General features: G+C 61.4%; 1 protein-coding gene across 1 annotated transcript in view; it reads left to right on the forward strand.

Moving 5' to 3' along the window:
• The window catches only part of SHC2 (SHC adaptor protein 2), a 30414-nt gene extending 16411 nt beyond the window's left edge, over positions 1–14003 (forward strand). Inside the window, exons 6-14 of the mRNA XM_080818759.1 lie at positions 454–507; positions 634–685; positions 763–889; positions 2017–2179; positions 2783–2846; positions 5445–5588; positions 9354–9664; positions 12002–12135; positions 13692–14003. Coding sequence (XP_080674885.1) covers positions 454–507; positions 634–685; positions 763–889; positions 2017–2179; positions 2783–2846; positions 5445–5588; positions 9354–9664; positions 12002–12130 — 1044 coding nt within the window. The 3' untranslated portion in view covers positions 12131–12135; positions 13692–14003. The remainder of the gene's footprint in view (positions 1–453; positions 508–633; positions 686–762; positions 890–2016; positions 2180–2782; positions 2847–5444; positions 5589–9353; positions 9665–12001; positions 12136–13691) is intronic.
• Positions 14004–14771: the final 768 nt, after the last annotated feature.

Raw genomic sequence — 14771 nt, forward strand, 5'->3', positions numbered from 1 at the left:
GTGAACACGCAAATGAGCCAACCCATGCAAATGAGCACGGGGGGCCAGTGTGGAGCCTGGAGCCTGGTGCGGTCCTGCCTGGGTCTCTGCCTATGAGGTGGCCCTGGGTGTGCCCAATGATCCGGCCGCTCCAGGTGTCGTGTGCGTGGACGTGCAGGCCCACGCGGGGCGTGTCAGGGTGTGGAGAGGGCTTGAGTGTGTCCTGGTGTATGTGGTAGTGGCTGTGTCTCTGGACCTGTCCCCATGGGGGCATCTGTGCAGGGAGGAGTGTGTCTGTGTCTCTGTGTGTGACTGTGCGTGTCTGTGCGTCTGTGGGTGTTGGGTGTGTTTGCACATGCTTGGGGGTGGGCGTGACCTCTGCACCCTGCCCTGGGGGCCGTCCCCATCCAGGTGTATTTCTGGTCCACTCCCCGTGGCCCTGGCCCGTGACCACGTGTGTCTCTCTCCGGCCAGATCATCGCCAACCACCACATGCAGTCCATCTCCTTCGCATCGGGCGGTGACACGGTAAGGCCGGGGGCCGGGGGTGGACTCAACCCCCCCTCTGTCGCCTGAAGAGGGTCCCGCACCGCTGGATCCGGGGGCGGCCCCATGGCCAGGCTGACCCCTGCCCCATGCTCGATCTCTTTCCAGGACATGACGGATTACGTAGCCTATGTAGCCAAGGATCCCATCAACCAGAGAGGTGAGGTCCCGGCGGGGGCGGCTGGGGGCCCCGGGGGCCAGGCTGATGGATGCCCCGTAACACGCCGCCATCCGCAGCCTGCCACATCCTGGAATGCTGCGAGGGCCTTGCCCAGAGCATCATCAGCACCGTGGGCCAAGCCTTCGAGCTGCGCTTCAAACAGTACCTGCACAGCCCCCCCCGGGTGGTCGTGGCCCCGGAAAGGTACAGGCCCCCCTCGTCCTGTCTTCCCGGGGATAGCGTGTGCCCTGACCGAGGCCGGGCACCTGGGCCCCGTGCTGCCTCCTCCGCGTTGGGGGCCGTCTCTGCTTTGTCCCGACTTTCCTCCACGCGCCCCGTGGGCTCATGGCCCAGCCGCCGGGCCCGTCCCCTCGTCTGGGAACCCGGCACGAACAGGCCTGCTCTGACCCGGCTGGCCGAGGCGAGGATCTGGGGAGCCGCTCCGGGCGGGGGCTCCCACTTCTGCAGAGGGCCAGACGGCCCATGCTCTCGGCCGTGCGGCCAGACCGCCTGTCCTGGCCGCTGTGGCGAGAGCAGCCGTGGGGGGGCCTCTAGGGATCCCCGGGCTGCGGGCCAGCAAGTCTCTATTTACAGACACGAAGTTTGGACTTCATGTCACTTTCACATGTCACCAAACATTGTTCTTTTGCTGTTCTCTGAATCATTTAAAAGTTCTGTGGCTTAAAAGAGAAGAATCCATTCTTAGCTCCTGGGCCGCCGCCTGTGGGCAGCCGGCCGGATCCGCAGAGCCTGTGCTCAGCTGCCTGGTACACGAGGTAGCGAACTGCCAGACTAAGTAACGGGTGAACCGGGTGAGCCATTCCGCAGAGCGGAGTTTGCAGGGACAGACTGGGCTGCGGGAGTCCTCACCCGCGTGCCTGGAACCCCGTCCCCGTGAGCTCACGCCTCCGCACACACGCACGCCTCCCGGGCCTTGCAGGGGCTGGGGGTTTGGGGCTGGTCCCCCCGGCTTCCCCTGTTTTACTCTCAGGACCTGCAGGGCCAGAGGGCAGGGCCGTGGCAATGCTGACAGCACTCCCACCCTAACCTCGGAACTGGCTCTGGGTACAAGCTTGGGGCGAGCGTGTCCCCCCCACCCTGCCGGAGCGAGGACCACTGTAGTTTAGCAGAAGCTCTGGGGAGCTCACAGGACCCTGGTGTGTAGAGGAGGAAAGAGCACCCAGCTCCCCCCAGAGCCAGCCCGGGAGCGTCAGAGGCCCGAGCCAGAAACTCAAGCCGCAAGGCCTTGGCACCCTCTTGGGGGTCCCCGTTCTCTCTGCCCCTGAGTGCTGGGGCTCCTGCCTGTGCTCCCGCTTGCTGTCTGTCCCCAGGCTGACCAGGCCAGAGGACTCGGCCTGGGGGGATGAGGAGGAATCGGAACACAATTACTACAACAGCATCCCAGGGAAGGAGCCGCCCCTGGGTGGGCTGGTGGACTCCAGGCTCACGCTAACTCAGCCCTGTGCCCTCGGGGCCCTCGGAGTCCTCGGCCAGGTCAGCCTCTGTGGACCTCATGGGCTGGGCCGGCTGGGGTGGGGGGCTGAGGGGGGTTGTCCCCAGGTGCTGACTCCTCGGGCCTAACCCCAGCATTTCCTTCTCTTTCTCTTCTCTGTGATCACGGTGGCGGGTCCTTCCTCCCTTCCCTCCCTCCTGCCCCAAACCGTACAGCGCGTCCGGCCCTACTCCAGACTCAAACCCTGAGTGGATTCTCGTATCCACAATCTCATCAGGGCCGTGAAAGGGGCGTCCAGGGGCGGTACCAGGAATCTATGACAGGGAGTCCGACTCGGGGGTCAGGAGGACTTTCAGGAGGAAGCAGCGTTTGGGCCGGGCCCTGACGGGTGAATAGGAGTTGCCTGGGCGAGCAGTGCAGGGAAGGGCATCCAGGTGGAAGGAACACAATGTGGCAGGTGGCAGGAAGGTGCAGAGGGCAGCTGAGGCTGCGGCAGAAGTGCGTGGAGGGTCAAGGAGGGCAGTGTCGGACCCAGGGATTGGGGCGTCCCGTGCCTTTGACCTACGTCTCCAGCCGTGCAGGAGGGTGGGGCCCCAGGGAAGGGGACTTGCATGTGGCTGGAGGACCCTCACTCTCTTTTTCAGGGGGCATCTCCTGCTCGAAGGGACACGTGCAGCCTGCCGTGGGACCTGGGCGCCTCCAGTGCTGGTAGGTGCCCCAGCCCTGCCCCGCACCGTCTCCCTCTTCACTTTGCCCTGAGACACTGTGCTCACTCCCTGCTCTTGGGGTTGACGACGTCAGTTTCTTTTTATTCCGCACAGACTACTTTCATCGCATTTTGGGCAGAGATACTGTATTCGCATGGTTCAAAATGCTGGGGTGTAAAAACGCATTTGGTGAGAAGTTGCTGGGCACCCCTGCCGCCGACTGCCTCTCCACCTCCCCGGTCAGGCCACCGCTGTCAGTAGTTGCTGGTTTCCAGTTTTTCCCCAGCATTTTCCACATCCATTCCAGACTATTCACATGCGCGTGTCATTCTCCACGATCTCACGGACGGTGAGGGTCTGTGCACACGTCGAGCTCGCTTCCCCACGCAGCCGTCCATCCTGGAGTTCGCTCCGCGCCTGTCCACGCACACGCCCTCACCCTTGTTCTCCGTGGCGGACCGCTCTGTTCTGTTCTGCCCCTGCTCGGCTCGGATGTGTGGGTGGACCTCCCGGTGTTTGCTGTGATGACAGCACGAGGCGGGTTAGGGTTCTCAGTAGGGTCCGTCCCCTGAGTGGCTGCTCGTTCTGTTTGGGTAGAAGTCCCGTAGTTGTGCACCCATCAAGGTACCGTGGACTTCTGTTTTGACGAAACGATTGCGTTTCAGCCTGTGAGCCTCTCACCCCATTACACGTAGTTGGAAGTGACCTGCCTTCCCCTCGCAGCCAGGAGTGTGTCCTTGCACACTTGGTGCGACGTGCAGAGGTGCCGGCCCTCGAGGTGTGCCGGTCCTTGCTCACCACGACGTCCTCCCACAGGGCTGCGGGCTCGCGCCCAGGCCCCACAGCTCAGCTCGCTCTGCTCGCGCGGCCCCTCTTGCCGGGCACGGAGGGCCTTGCGGCTGTGTCTGCCCTGTGGAGGCCGAGCTGGGGGACGGCCGGGAACAGTGTGTGCCGCGCTCCTGGAGGCTGTGGGGCCGTCCGCCCACCAGCCCCGCTGCTGCTGCCTGTTTCCCCCACAGCCTCACGAACATCTGTGCTGGGTTTGGGCTTGTTTTTAGATCTTCCCCGGCAATCTGGGCGTCTTTGGCGCTCCTAGCACGGTGTTTAAAGGGCACTTTTGTTGTTGGGCGCCCCGCAGGCGCCCGGCTAAGATCGAGCCCTGGTACCCGGTCTGACTGCCCCACGTCTCCCCAGCATCTCCCAGCCCCAAGCCTCGGCGTGCACTGCTAGTGCTTCTGGTTATGCTTTTCCCTGTTGTGTAGCCGAGAACTCCGGCCGGTAAGTTCATGCCCCAGCTCCGACGCCCGGGAGTGCCCTCGCAGTCTGGATTCCTGCAACCCGGGCTCGGTCCACTGGCTCTGGCTGTGGTAGGCTGGGAGAATTTGTGCCTCTCCAGGCAGACCAGGAGGCCTGCCCTCTGCCCATATCGGCCACCCAGGACCCACAGGTTGTCAGCACTCAAATTGAATCATAATTTTCTTTTTAGAGTATTTATTTATTTATTTATTGGAGACCACAAGCGGGGGAGGGGCAGGTGGAGGGAGAAGCAGGCTCCCCGCTGAGCAGGGAGACCCATGCGGGGCTCCATCCCAGGACCCCGGGATCATGACCTGATCTGAAGGCAGACGCTTAACTGACTGAGCCCCCCAGGCGTCCTGAATTCTAACTTTGGTGATACCGTTCTAAGGTTGTAACCCTCAGCCCTGCTTATAGAGGATCTAACCCTCGCTCCCCATTTCACAGAGGAAGAGACAGGGGCGCAGAGAGGTTAGTAGACCTGCCCATGTCCACAGAGGACAGATGGGGCTGGCATGTGAGTTCACATGTCCCGGAGGGTAAAGATGTCTCTGGCATAACGTGGATATTACAAACCCTAGGGCCCTTGGGCTGGACATGGCCACACAGTGTACTGAAATCATGATTTCTCTGCCAAGGATTAAAAACAGTGACATTTAGAAACGAATAGACAGTTCTGAGAAAAATAAACGCGAATGCCCTTTGGCCCTGGGAAGAGAAGCTCAGCCTTGCCCAGAAGCGAGAAAAGGAAACTGCCGTCCCCCAGATGCCGCTTCCCACCTCTCAGCCCAGCAGGCTGCCCCCGGCACCTGGAAGGACACGGTGGCCGAAGCCGGGGGCCTGGTCAGGGCCTGGCAGAATCTGAGCGGCCCCCGGGGAGGAGAACGTTGCTGGCTCTGTGGGTTTTGAGCCATGACAACGCTTCACACACTCACAGTTAAGAAGAAAAGAAAGGAAACCCTAAAATAGTACAGGCATGCGATGGAGTGACCCATGTGTTGTGTGGGGAACGTAATTACACGGAGACCAGGTTCACTGTGATTAGATTTTGGATGTGCGCATCGGCCTACGCGTGGGGCTTTCTGCCACCGTCCCGCCTGGTGGCAGCGTCCCTGCCTGGGGGCGCCTTCTGGAGCCCGCAGCCCCTGGGGGGACATTCCTGGGGTCTGTCGCTCCAGACGGTGCTGCACAAGTGGGCCTGCCTGGAGGGCGGCATGTGTGGGTGGGGCTCCCTGTGGGGTCCCTCCTGCTCTTCGGTCCTGGGCTCCTGCAGCTGACCCTCCGCTCCTCCTGCGCTCCCCAGGCCCGCCGGGGGACGGCTACGTGCAGGCCGACACCAGGGGCCCCAGAGACTACGAGGACCACCTGTACGTCAACACACAGGGTCTGGACGCCCCGGACGTTCTGCAGGCGGAGGACAGCCCCAAGAAGGATCTGTTTGACATGCGTACGTGGGGGCAGGCCAGCCGGAGGGGGGAGGCGTGCCCCTAGCAACCAGTGGTCTGATGGGGGCGGCCCAGCCTTCTTCGCCTTGGGACTTTGCAAGTTGGTGAGGGTGGGGTGGGGGGACTCCCTAGTCTGATAGGGGAGGCTGTGAGCTCCCCCCTCCCTGGGACTCTGAAGTCTCTTGGGGGTGACCCAGTTTCCTCTCTTGTAGGGGTCTCTAATCTGAGGGGAAGGGCATTGAAAGAGTGAGGGGGAGGCTCAGGCCCCTCTTCTCCATGAGACGCCTCCGTCTCTTGGGGGAGGCTTAGCTCCTTCCCTCGGGGTCTCCTCAGCCTGATGAGGGTATTTTAGCTCCACCATCGTTTGAGGAAGTGGGCCCAAACCCCTTCCACTGGGAATCCTGGCCTGATGGGGGAGGCACCCTTGGGGGGACCGCTCCTTTGAGTGGGAGGACCCAGTCTGATGGGGCAGGCCTAACCACATATTGATAGAGTGAACCCCGGATGGGGGAGGCATTTCCTTCCTTCCCTCTGGGATACCCTGGCCTGACAGAGGACTCAGTCTGATGGAGGAGGCCCATTATCTGCCACAACACCAGTGCCATCCTCTTCCACAAGCACCGTGGGGCTCTTGGCTCTGTGCTGGCCCACGCAGGGTCACTTCCCTTCCTCAGGACACCTCCCTAGTGGGAGACCCCCAAGAACCAACCAAGCCAGCTGGAGATTTCTTCCTTCCCAGAGTCTGCCAAGCCCCCTCCCCCACCACTGATGTGGCACGAGCCGAGGTACCTTGAGCACCCACCGTGCACCAGTCAGGGGACTAAAAGCGTGGCCCCTGCTGGCTCACAGCAGCCCTCAGATGGGAAAGGAGGTGCTCCAGTGGGAGCTTCTGAGGGCGGCTGCCCCCTTAGGGGGCACGATGTCCCAGCAACCCCAGCCAGCCTTCCATTGAAAATTCTGGGTCTGCATCTGATCTGTCCAGCCTGGGCCAGTGGGTGGGAGGGTGGGATGAAGGTGTCGACTGGCCGGGCCTGGCCGCGTGTCCTGCTAGCTGGGGGCTGGGTCAGCTGCACCTGGACCAGCGAAGGAGTCAGGCAGGAGGGGTTCCCGCGGAGCAGAAGGGGAAGGAGCGTAGGGGCACAGGACACAGCTGTGCCAGTGTCGGGGTCGGGGCTGGGGTTCTGATCTGTGCTGTCCCACGTGCAGTTTTACAAGGAGGAGGCAGGCTCTGAGAGGGTGAATGGCCTGTCTGGTGTCGCACTGTGCGGGCCATGAGCCTCAGAAAGCCTCTGCAGAGGCCAGGAGCTTGTCTAGGGGAGCACCGGAGAGAGGAACGCCTGCCTGCCTCCTGCCACCAAGTGCAGTGCTGTACAGAGCCCAGTGCTGTATCGGGGGGCTGGCCGGGGCCATCAGGCAATCGGTGAAACAGGAGGTAGATGTGCTGGGAAGTGAACCAAAGTGACGAGACAAGAAAACGAAGCAGGTGTCCAAATGGAGAGAGAGAAGCTCTTTATCTGCATATACCTAAAAATCCAAGAGAATATCCCACATGCCTAGACCCCAGGAGACAGTGAAGAAGGTACCACCCAGCGCACACACGAAACAAGCTCAGCACACACGCACCCAGCACACATGGAGCACGCGCACACACCCACCCAGCACACACACGAAACACGCTGAGCACACACACACCCAGCACACACACGGAGCACGATCAGCACACACCCACCCAGCACACACACGGAGCATGCTCAGTGCACACCCACCCAGCACACACAGGGAGCATGCGCACACACCCACCCAGCACACACACGAAACACGATCAGCACACACACACCCAGCACACACATGGAGCACACGCACACACCCACCCAGCACACCCACCCAGCACACACACGGAGCACGCTCAGGACACACCCACCCAGCACACACATGGAGCACGCGCACACACCCACCCAGCACACACATGAAACACGCTGAGCACACACACACCCAGCACACACATGGAGCATGCACACACACACACACCCAGCACACACACGGAGCACGCTCAGCACACACTCACCCAGCACATACACGGAGCATGCGCACACACCCACCCAGCACACGCACGGAGCACACGCACACACCCACCCAGCACACACACGGAGCACACTCAGCACACACCCACCCAGCACACACACAGAGCATGCTCAGGACACACCCACCCAGCACACACACGGAGCACACTCAGCACACACCCACCCAGCACACACACGGAACACGCTCAGCACACATCCACCCAGCACACACACAGAGCATGCTCAGGACACACACACCCAGCACACACACGGAGCACATGCACATACTCACCCAGCACACATGGAGCACGCACACATACCCACCCAGCACACACACGGAGCACACTCAGCACACATCCACCCAGCACACACACGGAGCACACGCACACACCCACCCAGCACACACGGAGCACGTGCAACACCCACCCAGCACACATGGAGCACACGCACACACCCACCCAGCACACACATGGAGCACACGCACACACCCACCCAGCACACACGGAGCACGCACACATACCCACCCAGCACACACACGGAGCACACTCAGCACACATCCACCCAGCACACACATGGAGCACACGCACACACCCACCCAGCACACACGGAGCACGTGCACATACCCAGCACACACACACACACACCCACCCAGCATACATGGAGCACACGCACACACCCACCCAGCACACACACACACAGCACGCTCAGCACACACCCACCCAGCACACACACGAAACACGCTCAGCACACACCCACCCAGCACACACATGGAGCACACGCACACACCCACCCAGCACACACACGAAACACGCTCAGCACACACCCAACCTGCACACACACGGAGCACGCTCAGCACATACCCAGCACACATGGAGCTCACGCATACGCCTACCAAGCACACACACGGAGCATGCTCAGGACACACCCACCCAGCACACACACGGAGCACACTCAGCACACACATGGAGCACGCTCAGCACACACCCACCCCAGCACACACACACACACACACACCCAGTGCACACACGGACCACGCACACACACACACCCAGCACACACATGGAGCACGCACACCCACCCACCCAGCACACACACAGAGCACGTTCAGCACACACCCACCCAGCACACATGGAGCACGCGCACACACCCACCCAGCACACACACAGAGCACGCTCAGCACACACCCACCCAGCACACACACGAAACACGCTCAGCACACACCCACCCAGCACACACACGGAGCACGCTTAGCACACACCCACCCAGCACACACATGGAGCACACGCACACACCCACACAGCACATACGGAGCGTGCGCACACACCCACCCAGCACACACACGGAGCACGCTCAGCACACACCCACCCAGCACACACACGGAGCACGGGCACACACACACCCACCCAGCACACATGGAGCACGCGCACCCACCCACCCAGCACACACACGGAGCACGCTCAGCACATACTCACCCAGCACACACACGGAGCACGCTCAGCACACACCCAGCACACATGGAGCACGCGCACACACCCACCCAGCACGCACACGGAGCATGCTCAGTACGCAGCCGGGCAAGGTCTGATGCCCAGGAAGCTCGGTTTCCCCGGAGCCTTCCCCTCCCCTCCCCTCTCCGCCCAGACCCCTTCCTCTCCCGCAGGAGGCAGCAGCCCGCCCTTGCCTCCTGCACTTCGTCCTCGCCTGCAGGGCCCTTCGAGGATGCTCTCAAGCTGCACGAGTGCTCTGTGGGGGCGGGCACGGCGGCGGCGCCCCTTCCCTTGGAGGACCAGTGGCCCAGCCCCCCCACCCGCCGGGCCCCCATCGCCCCCACGGAGGAGCAGCTGCGGCAGGAACCGTGGTACCACGGCCAGATGAGCCGAAGGGCGGCGGAGAGGCTGCTTCGAGCCGACGGGGACTTCCTGGTGCGCGACAGCGTCACCAACCCCGGGCAGTACGTCCTCACCGGCATGCACGCGGGGCAGCCCAAGCACCTGCTGCTCGTGGACCCTGAGGGCGTGGTAAGGTGGGGCACAGGGGCTGGAGGCGGGGCCGCAGGCTGGAGGCGGGGTCGGGGCTGGGGGGCGGGGCCGCAGGCTGGGGGCGGGGCCGGCCTGTGTGTGGAGGGGGCTGAGGGGGCGGGGCGGGGCCGGAGTGGGGGGGTTGGGGCGCCCGCAGGGGGGCGGGGGAGGACGGGGCCCTGGCCGCCCGCCTCAGCCCGCTCGGGGTTGAACCGAGAGCCTGTGCCGCCGCGAGCGGGTTCTGTTCTCGGGACCAGGTAACTCGGAGGTACAGAGCGCGGCCCGCCGTAACGCGGGTCGTCGTGTCTCTAGAGGGTTCCCGAGTCCGCACAGCATTTCGGGGCTACGAGACCTTTTCCAGCTTCAAGGCCTTTCAGGGCTTACAACGCATACATTCCATGCGCTTTTCTCCCACGTTCCGCGCGCACTGTGTGTCTTACAAATAATGATGTCTTTGAGTGGTAAATACGATGTTTTTCTTTTCCCGTGTGCTTTAAGGCTCACAAAGCATCTTTCCATTCACAAGGAGTTGTGGGGTCTCCAAGTTACTGGATGTGCACTTTTCTCTCACTTTGACACCTTTGAAGCCTGCGTGTTTGGTTTTTTAAAAAAAATTTATTTATTCACTTGACAGACAGAGATCACACGTAGACAGAGAGGCAGGCAGAGAGAGGGGGAAGCAGGGTCCCCGCGGAGCAGAGACCCCGATGCGGGGCTCGATCCCAGGACCCTGGGATCACGACCTGAGCCCAGGGCAGAGGCTTTAACCCACTTAGCCACCCAGGTGCCCGGAAGCTTGTGTGTCTTTTAAGTCTGTCTTTTTTTTTTTTAAGTTTTTTTTTTTTTTTTTAAGATTTTATTTATTTGACAGAGATCACAAGCAGGCAGAGAGGCAGGCAGAGAGACAGAGGAAGGGAAGCAGGCTCCCTGCTGAGCAGAGAGCCCGATGTGGGGCTCGATCCCAGGACCCTGAGATCATGACCCGAGCCGAAGGCAGAGGCTTTAACCCACTGAGCCACCCAGGCGCCCCTTAAGTCTGTCTTTGAGCGGCATGATGGTTTTGGTGGGGGTTTCCCCCTCTCCTTGAGGAACGTGGAACAGGATGCCTCTTACCATTGCTTGGTATTCTACAGTTCCTAAAGCATTTTGGGGTTTGCAGAGCACTTTTCAGTTTACAAGGAATTCTGGGGTTTATGAAGCATTTTCCAGCGTCCAAGGGCCTTGGGGTTACAGGGTATTGCCCAGGGGAAGGAGCCTGGGGTGTTAGGGTCTCCCCAGGTGCTTTGATGGCATCCAGCCGGGACCTCAGAACTGCCCCGGGAGCTCCATCCGCTCTCGGTCTCTCCGAGGGGGTCACACTCTCGCGGTGGGGGCGAGGCCGTGGGGCCTGTTCTCAGTTCCCCTTGTGTGGCTCTCCTGTCACGTCAGAACCTCCAGGGCCCCGTTTCCTCTCACTAAGTGGGTCTACCAGATGGGGTCCGCAACTCCTAAAGCTCCAGAAACTTGGGAGCTTCCTCAAATGCTTGGTTAAAGGGCTGACTCCAGGTCCCAACCCCGGTTCTAGAGAAATAGATGGTTTTACCACAGGGCCCAGGAGCGTGCCTTCAGAGCCTGCTTTGCCCATGAAGCAGGGGGCCGGAGGGTTCCCGTCCGGGCTGGGTCCAGTCCTCGCCCGTGCTGATGTTCAGGTTTTCTCATTCCAAGAGGCAACAGGTGATTCTCTACTAGGTGTTCCCAAGATGTTCCGGGGGTTCCCGGCCAGACAGCCGCCAACGGAGTGGTTCCAACAAGGGTGGGGTCTTCTTCCCGGGCTCCGGCGGCTGCGGGTCTGAGATGCAGGTGTCTCGGGGCGGGCTCCTGCTGAGGCTTGGTGGGGAGGACCCTGTCCGGACCCCCCCAGGTCCTGGAGGTGCCGCAGCCTTTTGGTCTCTGCCTTGCCTGCTTTCTGTGTCCAACTTTCCTACTCTTACAAGGACACCAGTCATTGGCTTTGGGGCCACCAGAATGCACTCATCTCGAGACTCTTCATTTAAGCACATCCCCAAATAAGGTCCCAACTGCAGGTCCCAGGGGTTGAGACATCCACATGTCCCTTTTGGGGCCTCCGTTCCACCTGCTCTAGGAGGGGTGGCCCCAGAACCCTGTGGTTTTAGAGCCCGTGTCCATACCTGATACCAGAATTCCGAGTCTGATCCCACAGAAGCTTCTGAGCCATGGTTCTCAGACTTGAGCGTGCATCAGACCCCTGGGGAGGGCTCGCGGGAGCGCAGGTTCCCGGTGAGTGGGCCTCTCCACAGGCTCCTGGCGGTACTGATGTTGAGGCTTCTGGCTCTGCAGGTGCGGACCAAGGACGTGCTCTTTGAGAGCATCAGCCATCTGATCGACTACCACCTGCAGAGCGGGCAGCCCATTGTGGCCGCGGAGAGTGAGCTGCACCTGCGTGGTGTGGTCAGACGGGAGCCCTGAGCCAGGTGTGTACCTGCCCATAGGCTCCTAGCACTTACCCATTCACCCAGTTGTCTTCTCATTTTGAAAATTACAAAAGAATTCGCAGACTACAAAAGAATTCACCCATTTAAAGTGTGCAACTCAGTGGTTTTTAGTGTGTTTAGAGAAGTGCGATCATTCTCTGCCTAATTCCAGAACATGCCATTATCCTGGAAGGCACCCCGTTCCCCATGAGCAGTCACTCCCCCGACCTCCCCCATCCCCGGACCTCCCAAGCCCCCTTCCTGTCCGTGGAGGAACCTGTTCTGGGCGTGTCGCACGTGGGGACTCACACCCCGTGTGGCCTTCTGTGTCTGGTTCCCTCCCTAAGTGCCGTGGGCTCGGGTTCTGTCCCCAGGCGTGTGGGGGCCTCGCTGCTGCTGGGGCTGGGGACGCTCCCGCGCGGGGACGCACACATGTTCATCTATTCACTGTCCACGGACATTTGGGTGTTTCCACGTTTTGGTTGTTACATTATGAATGACGCCACTCAGAACGCGCACGTCCGCGTCTCTGTGTGGATGTGTGTTTTCATGGCTCCCGCATCTATGCCCAGGAGTGGAATTGCTGAGTCGTCATGGTAACTCTGGGTCTCACTGGTGGTAAAGCATCTTTGGAGGAGGTGGCTGTACCCCGGAGAAAGGACTCAGGGCGGCCTGGGTCTGGGGGGCGTTCGAGGAGAGGTGGGTGAGATGGAGAGGCACACCCTTGGCCATTGGCTTTGGTGCTGGGGAGCCATGGGAGGGTTTGAGCTGGGGGGGACAGGCAGGTCGGGGTGATTCCAGGACCTTTTTGGTGAGAGACTAGGGCCTCTGGGTGCGGTGAGGGGTGGTCTAGGCAGGAGAAGATGTGGTTGAGCTGGGCTGCGTGGACTTCCACGGGGAGGAGGGCGAGATAGGACCCGGGATCTGAGAAGGTGGGAGCTGGGGGCTCAGCTAGGGAGGGAGGGGCTGCAAGAGAAGAGGGTTGTGGGGTTCCCCCCAGAGGTCAGCAGAGAGGAGTTTCCACCGGGTTGGGCCGCTCTCCAGTCCCCAAGAACACGGCCCCTTCCCGCCGCCTCCGGGTCCCCAGCAGAAGGGATTTCCAGTCTGGGGCCGGGCTTTAGGGGCTGGGAGTGGACGCCTAGATCACCGACGTGATCTGTGGTGCCTTTGGGGCCGGGAGTGGGCGCGCGTCAGGCTAAGACACGCTTCCCTTCCATCCCCAAAGGGGTGTGTGACCTGAGAAGCAACGCTGATGGCCATCACAGTCAGTGGCTGCTGAAGCAGTGGTGGCCGTGTCCAGGTGCTCGGCGCCCCCAGAGACTCCTGAGTCCCAGGTGGTTCTGAGCATTTTCATTCTGCAGAGAAAGGAATGGCACAGAGAGGTGAAGGCACTGCCCTAGGTCACACAGCGAGAACACGGGGCAGCTGAGACCCCACCCTGGCTGCTCAGTCTGAGGACCCTACCTGGGTCCTGCACCTGAGGGGGGGGGCACTTGGACCCGGGTCTCTGGTGGCTCGCAGCTGACCCTTGACCTCTCCTCTTCTGTCGTCCCTAGGTGATGGTGCTCTGCTCTTGCTCCTGTCCCGCTCCGCAGACGCTCCCTGTCGAGGCCTTACGGGCTCCTCAGCTTGTCTCTGGACCCTGGTCAGGCAGAGCCGCCGCTGTCTCTCCTTCCTCGGGTTGGGCCTCTGGATTTTCCTTCTCTAGCCGGCCTTGGGCTGGGCCATCGAGGCCAAGAGATGAGGGGCCGAAGACCCCCTTCCCTACCGACCCCTGCCTGCCTCCACCCGCTGCCTGGGGTGAGGGTGTCCATACCAAAGACAGAACCTTTTCTCATCTCTGAAGAAAATACACCACAGAAACAGTGCTTTCTCTCCGAGCCCTGGCCAGGGTCCCTGCCGGGTCCAGGAGGCAGCATCTCTTTCCCCAGAGGGACCTCAGCTTACCTCCCTGGAAAGATGGGTTCTGTCCTTGACCGGCTCTGTTTCTCCACCTGAAAAATCAGTGCACAGTTGTCTTTTATGGGGAAGAATTGAGGGGCTTTGGGTCCTCAGGCCGGGACACCTGTGGATGTTGGCATTGGGGTAGGGGAGCCTCAGGGCTCACTGGGACGGTGGGGGACATCCGGGCAGCACCAGGACAATCCGCCCTGGTGGGGGGTGGTCATGAGGGCCCTATCCTCCCAGCTGTCCAACTGGACTGGACATTTGGGTCTGTTTGTAATTACATGTGGGGATGATGGACACCGAGGGGCCCTCGGGTTGGGAGGCCCAGGCCAGTCTCCCAGGTGGAAAGCAAGGCACAGGTGTGTCCTCCCGTCTCGGGAGGGTGTGGCCCTGGGGTATGTCCCTGTGGGGGGAGGCACTCCCAGAACCATAGCACTGCCCTCACGCCTGTTCCCAACCCCGGATATAGTGTCCCCACTCCTCCATCAGACCCAGCCCCGTCCTGTCCAGGGAAGCACCACAGTTCATCCCCTGCGGGCTGCAGGTCGCTGTCTTTGAAGAGCGCTGGGCAAGCAGCTCTTCCTCTCCTCCCGACCGCTCTTAACTCAGCCCCGAATGTGGCCTGACTTCTCAGGTGTCCCCAGTGCTGTCCCCTAGGAGCCTCTGCTTATCCCCAGCACCTCTCCAGA

The sequence above is a fragment of the Martes martes genome, assembly GCF_963455335.1.
Source record: "Martes martes genome assembly, chromosome: 1".
Taxonomy (NCBI): Eukaryota; Metazoa; Chordata; class Mammalia; order Carnivora; family Mustelidae; genus Martes; species Martes martes.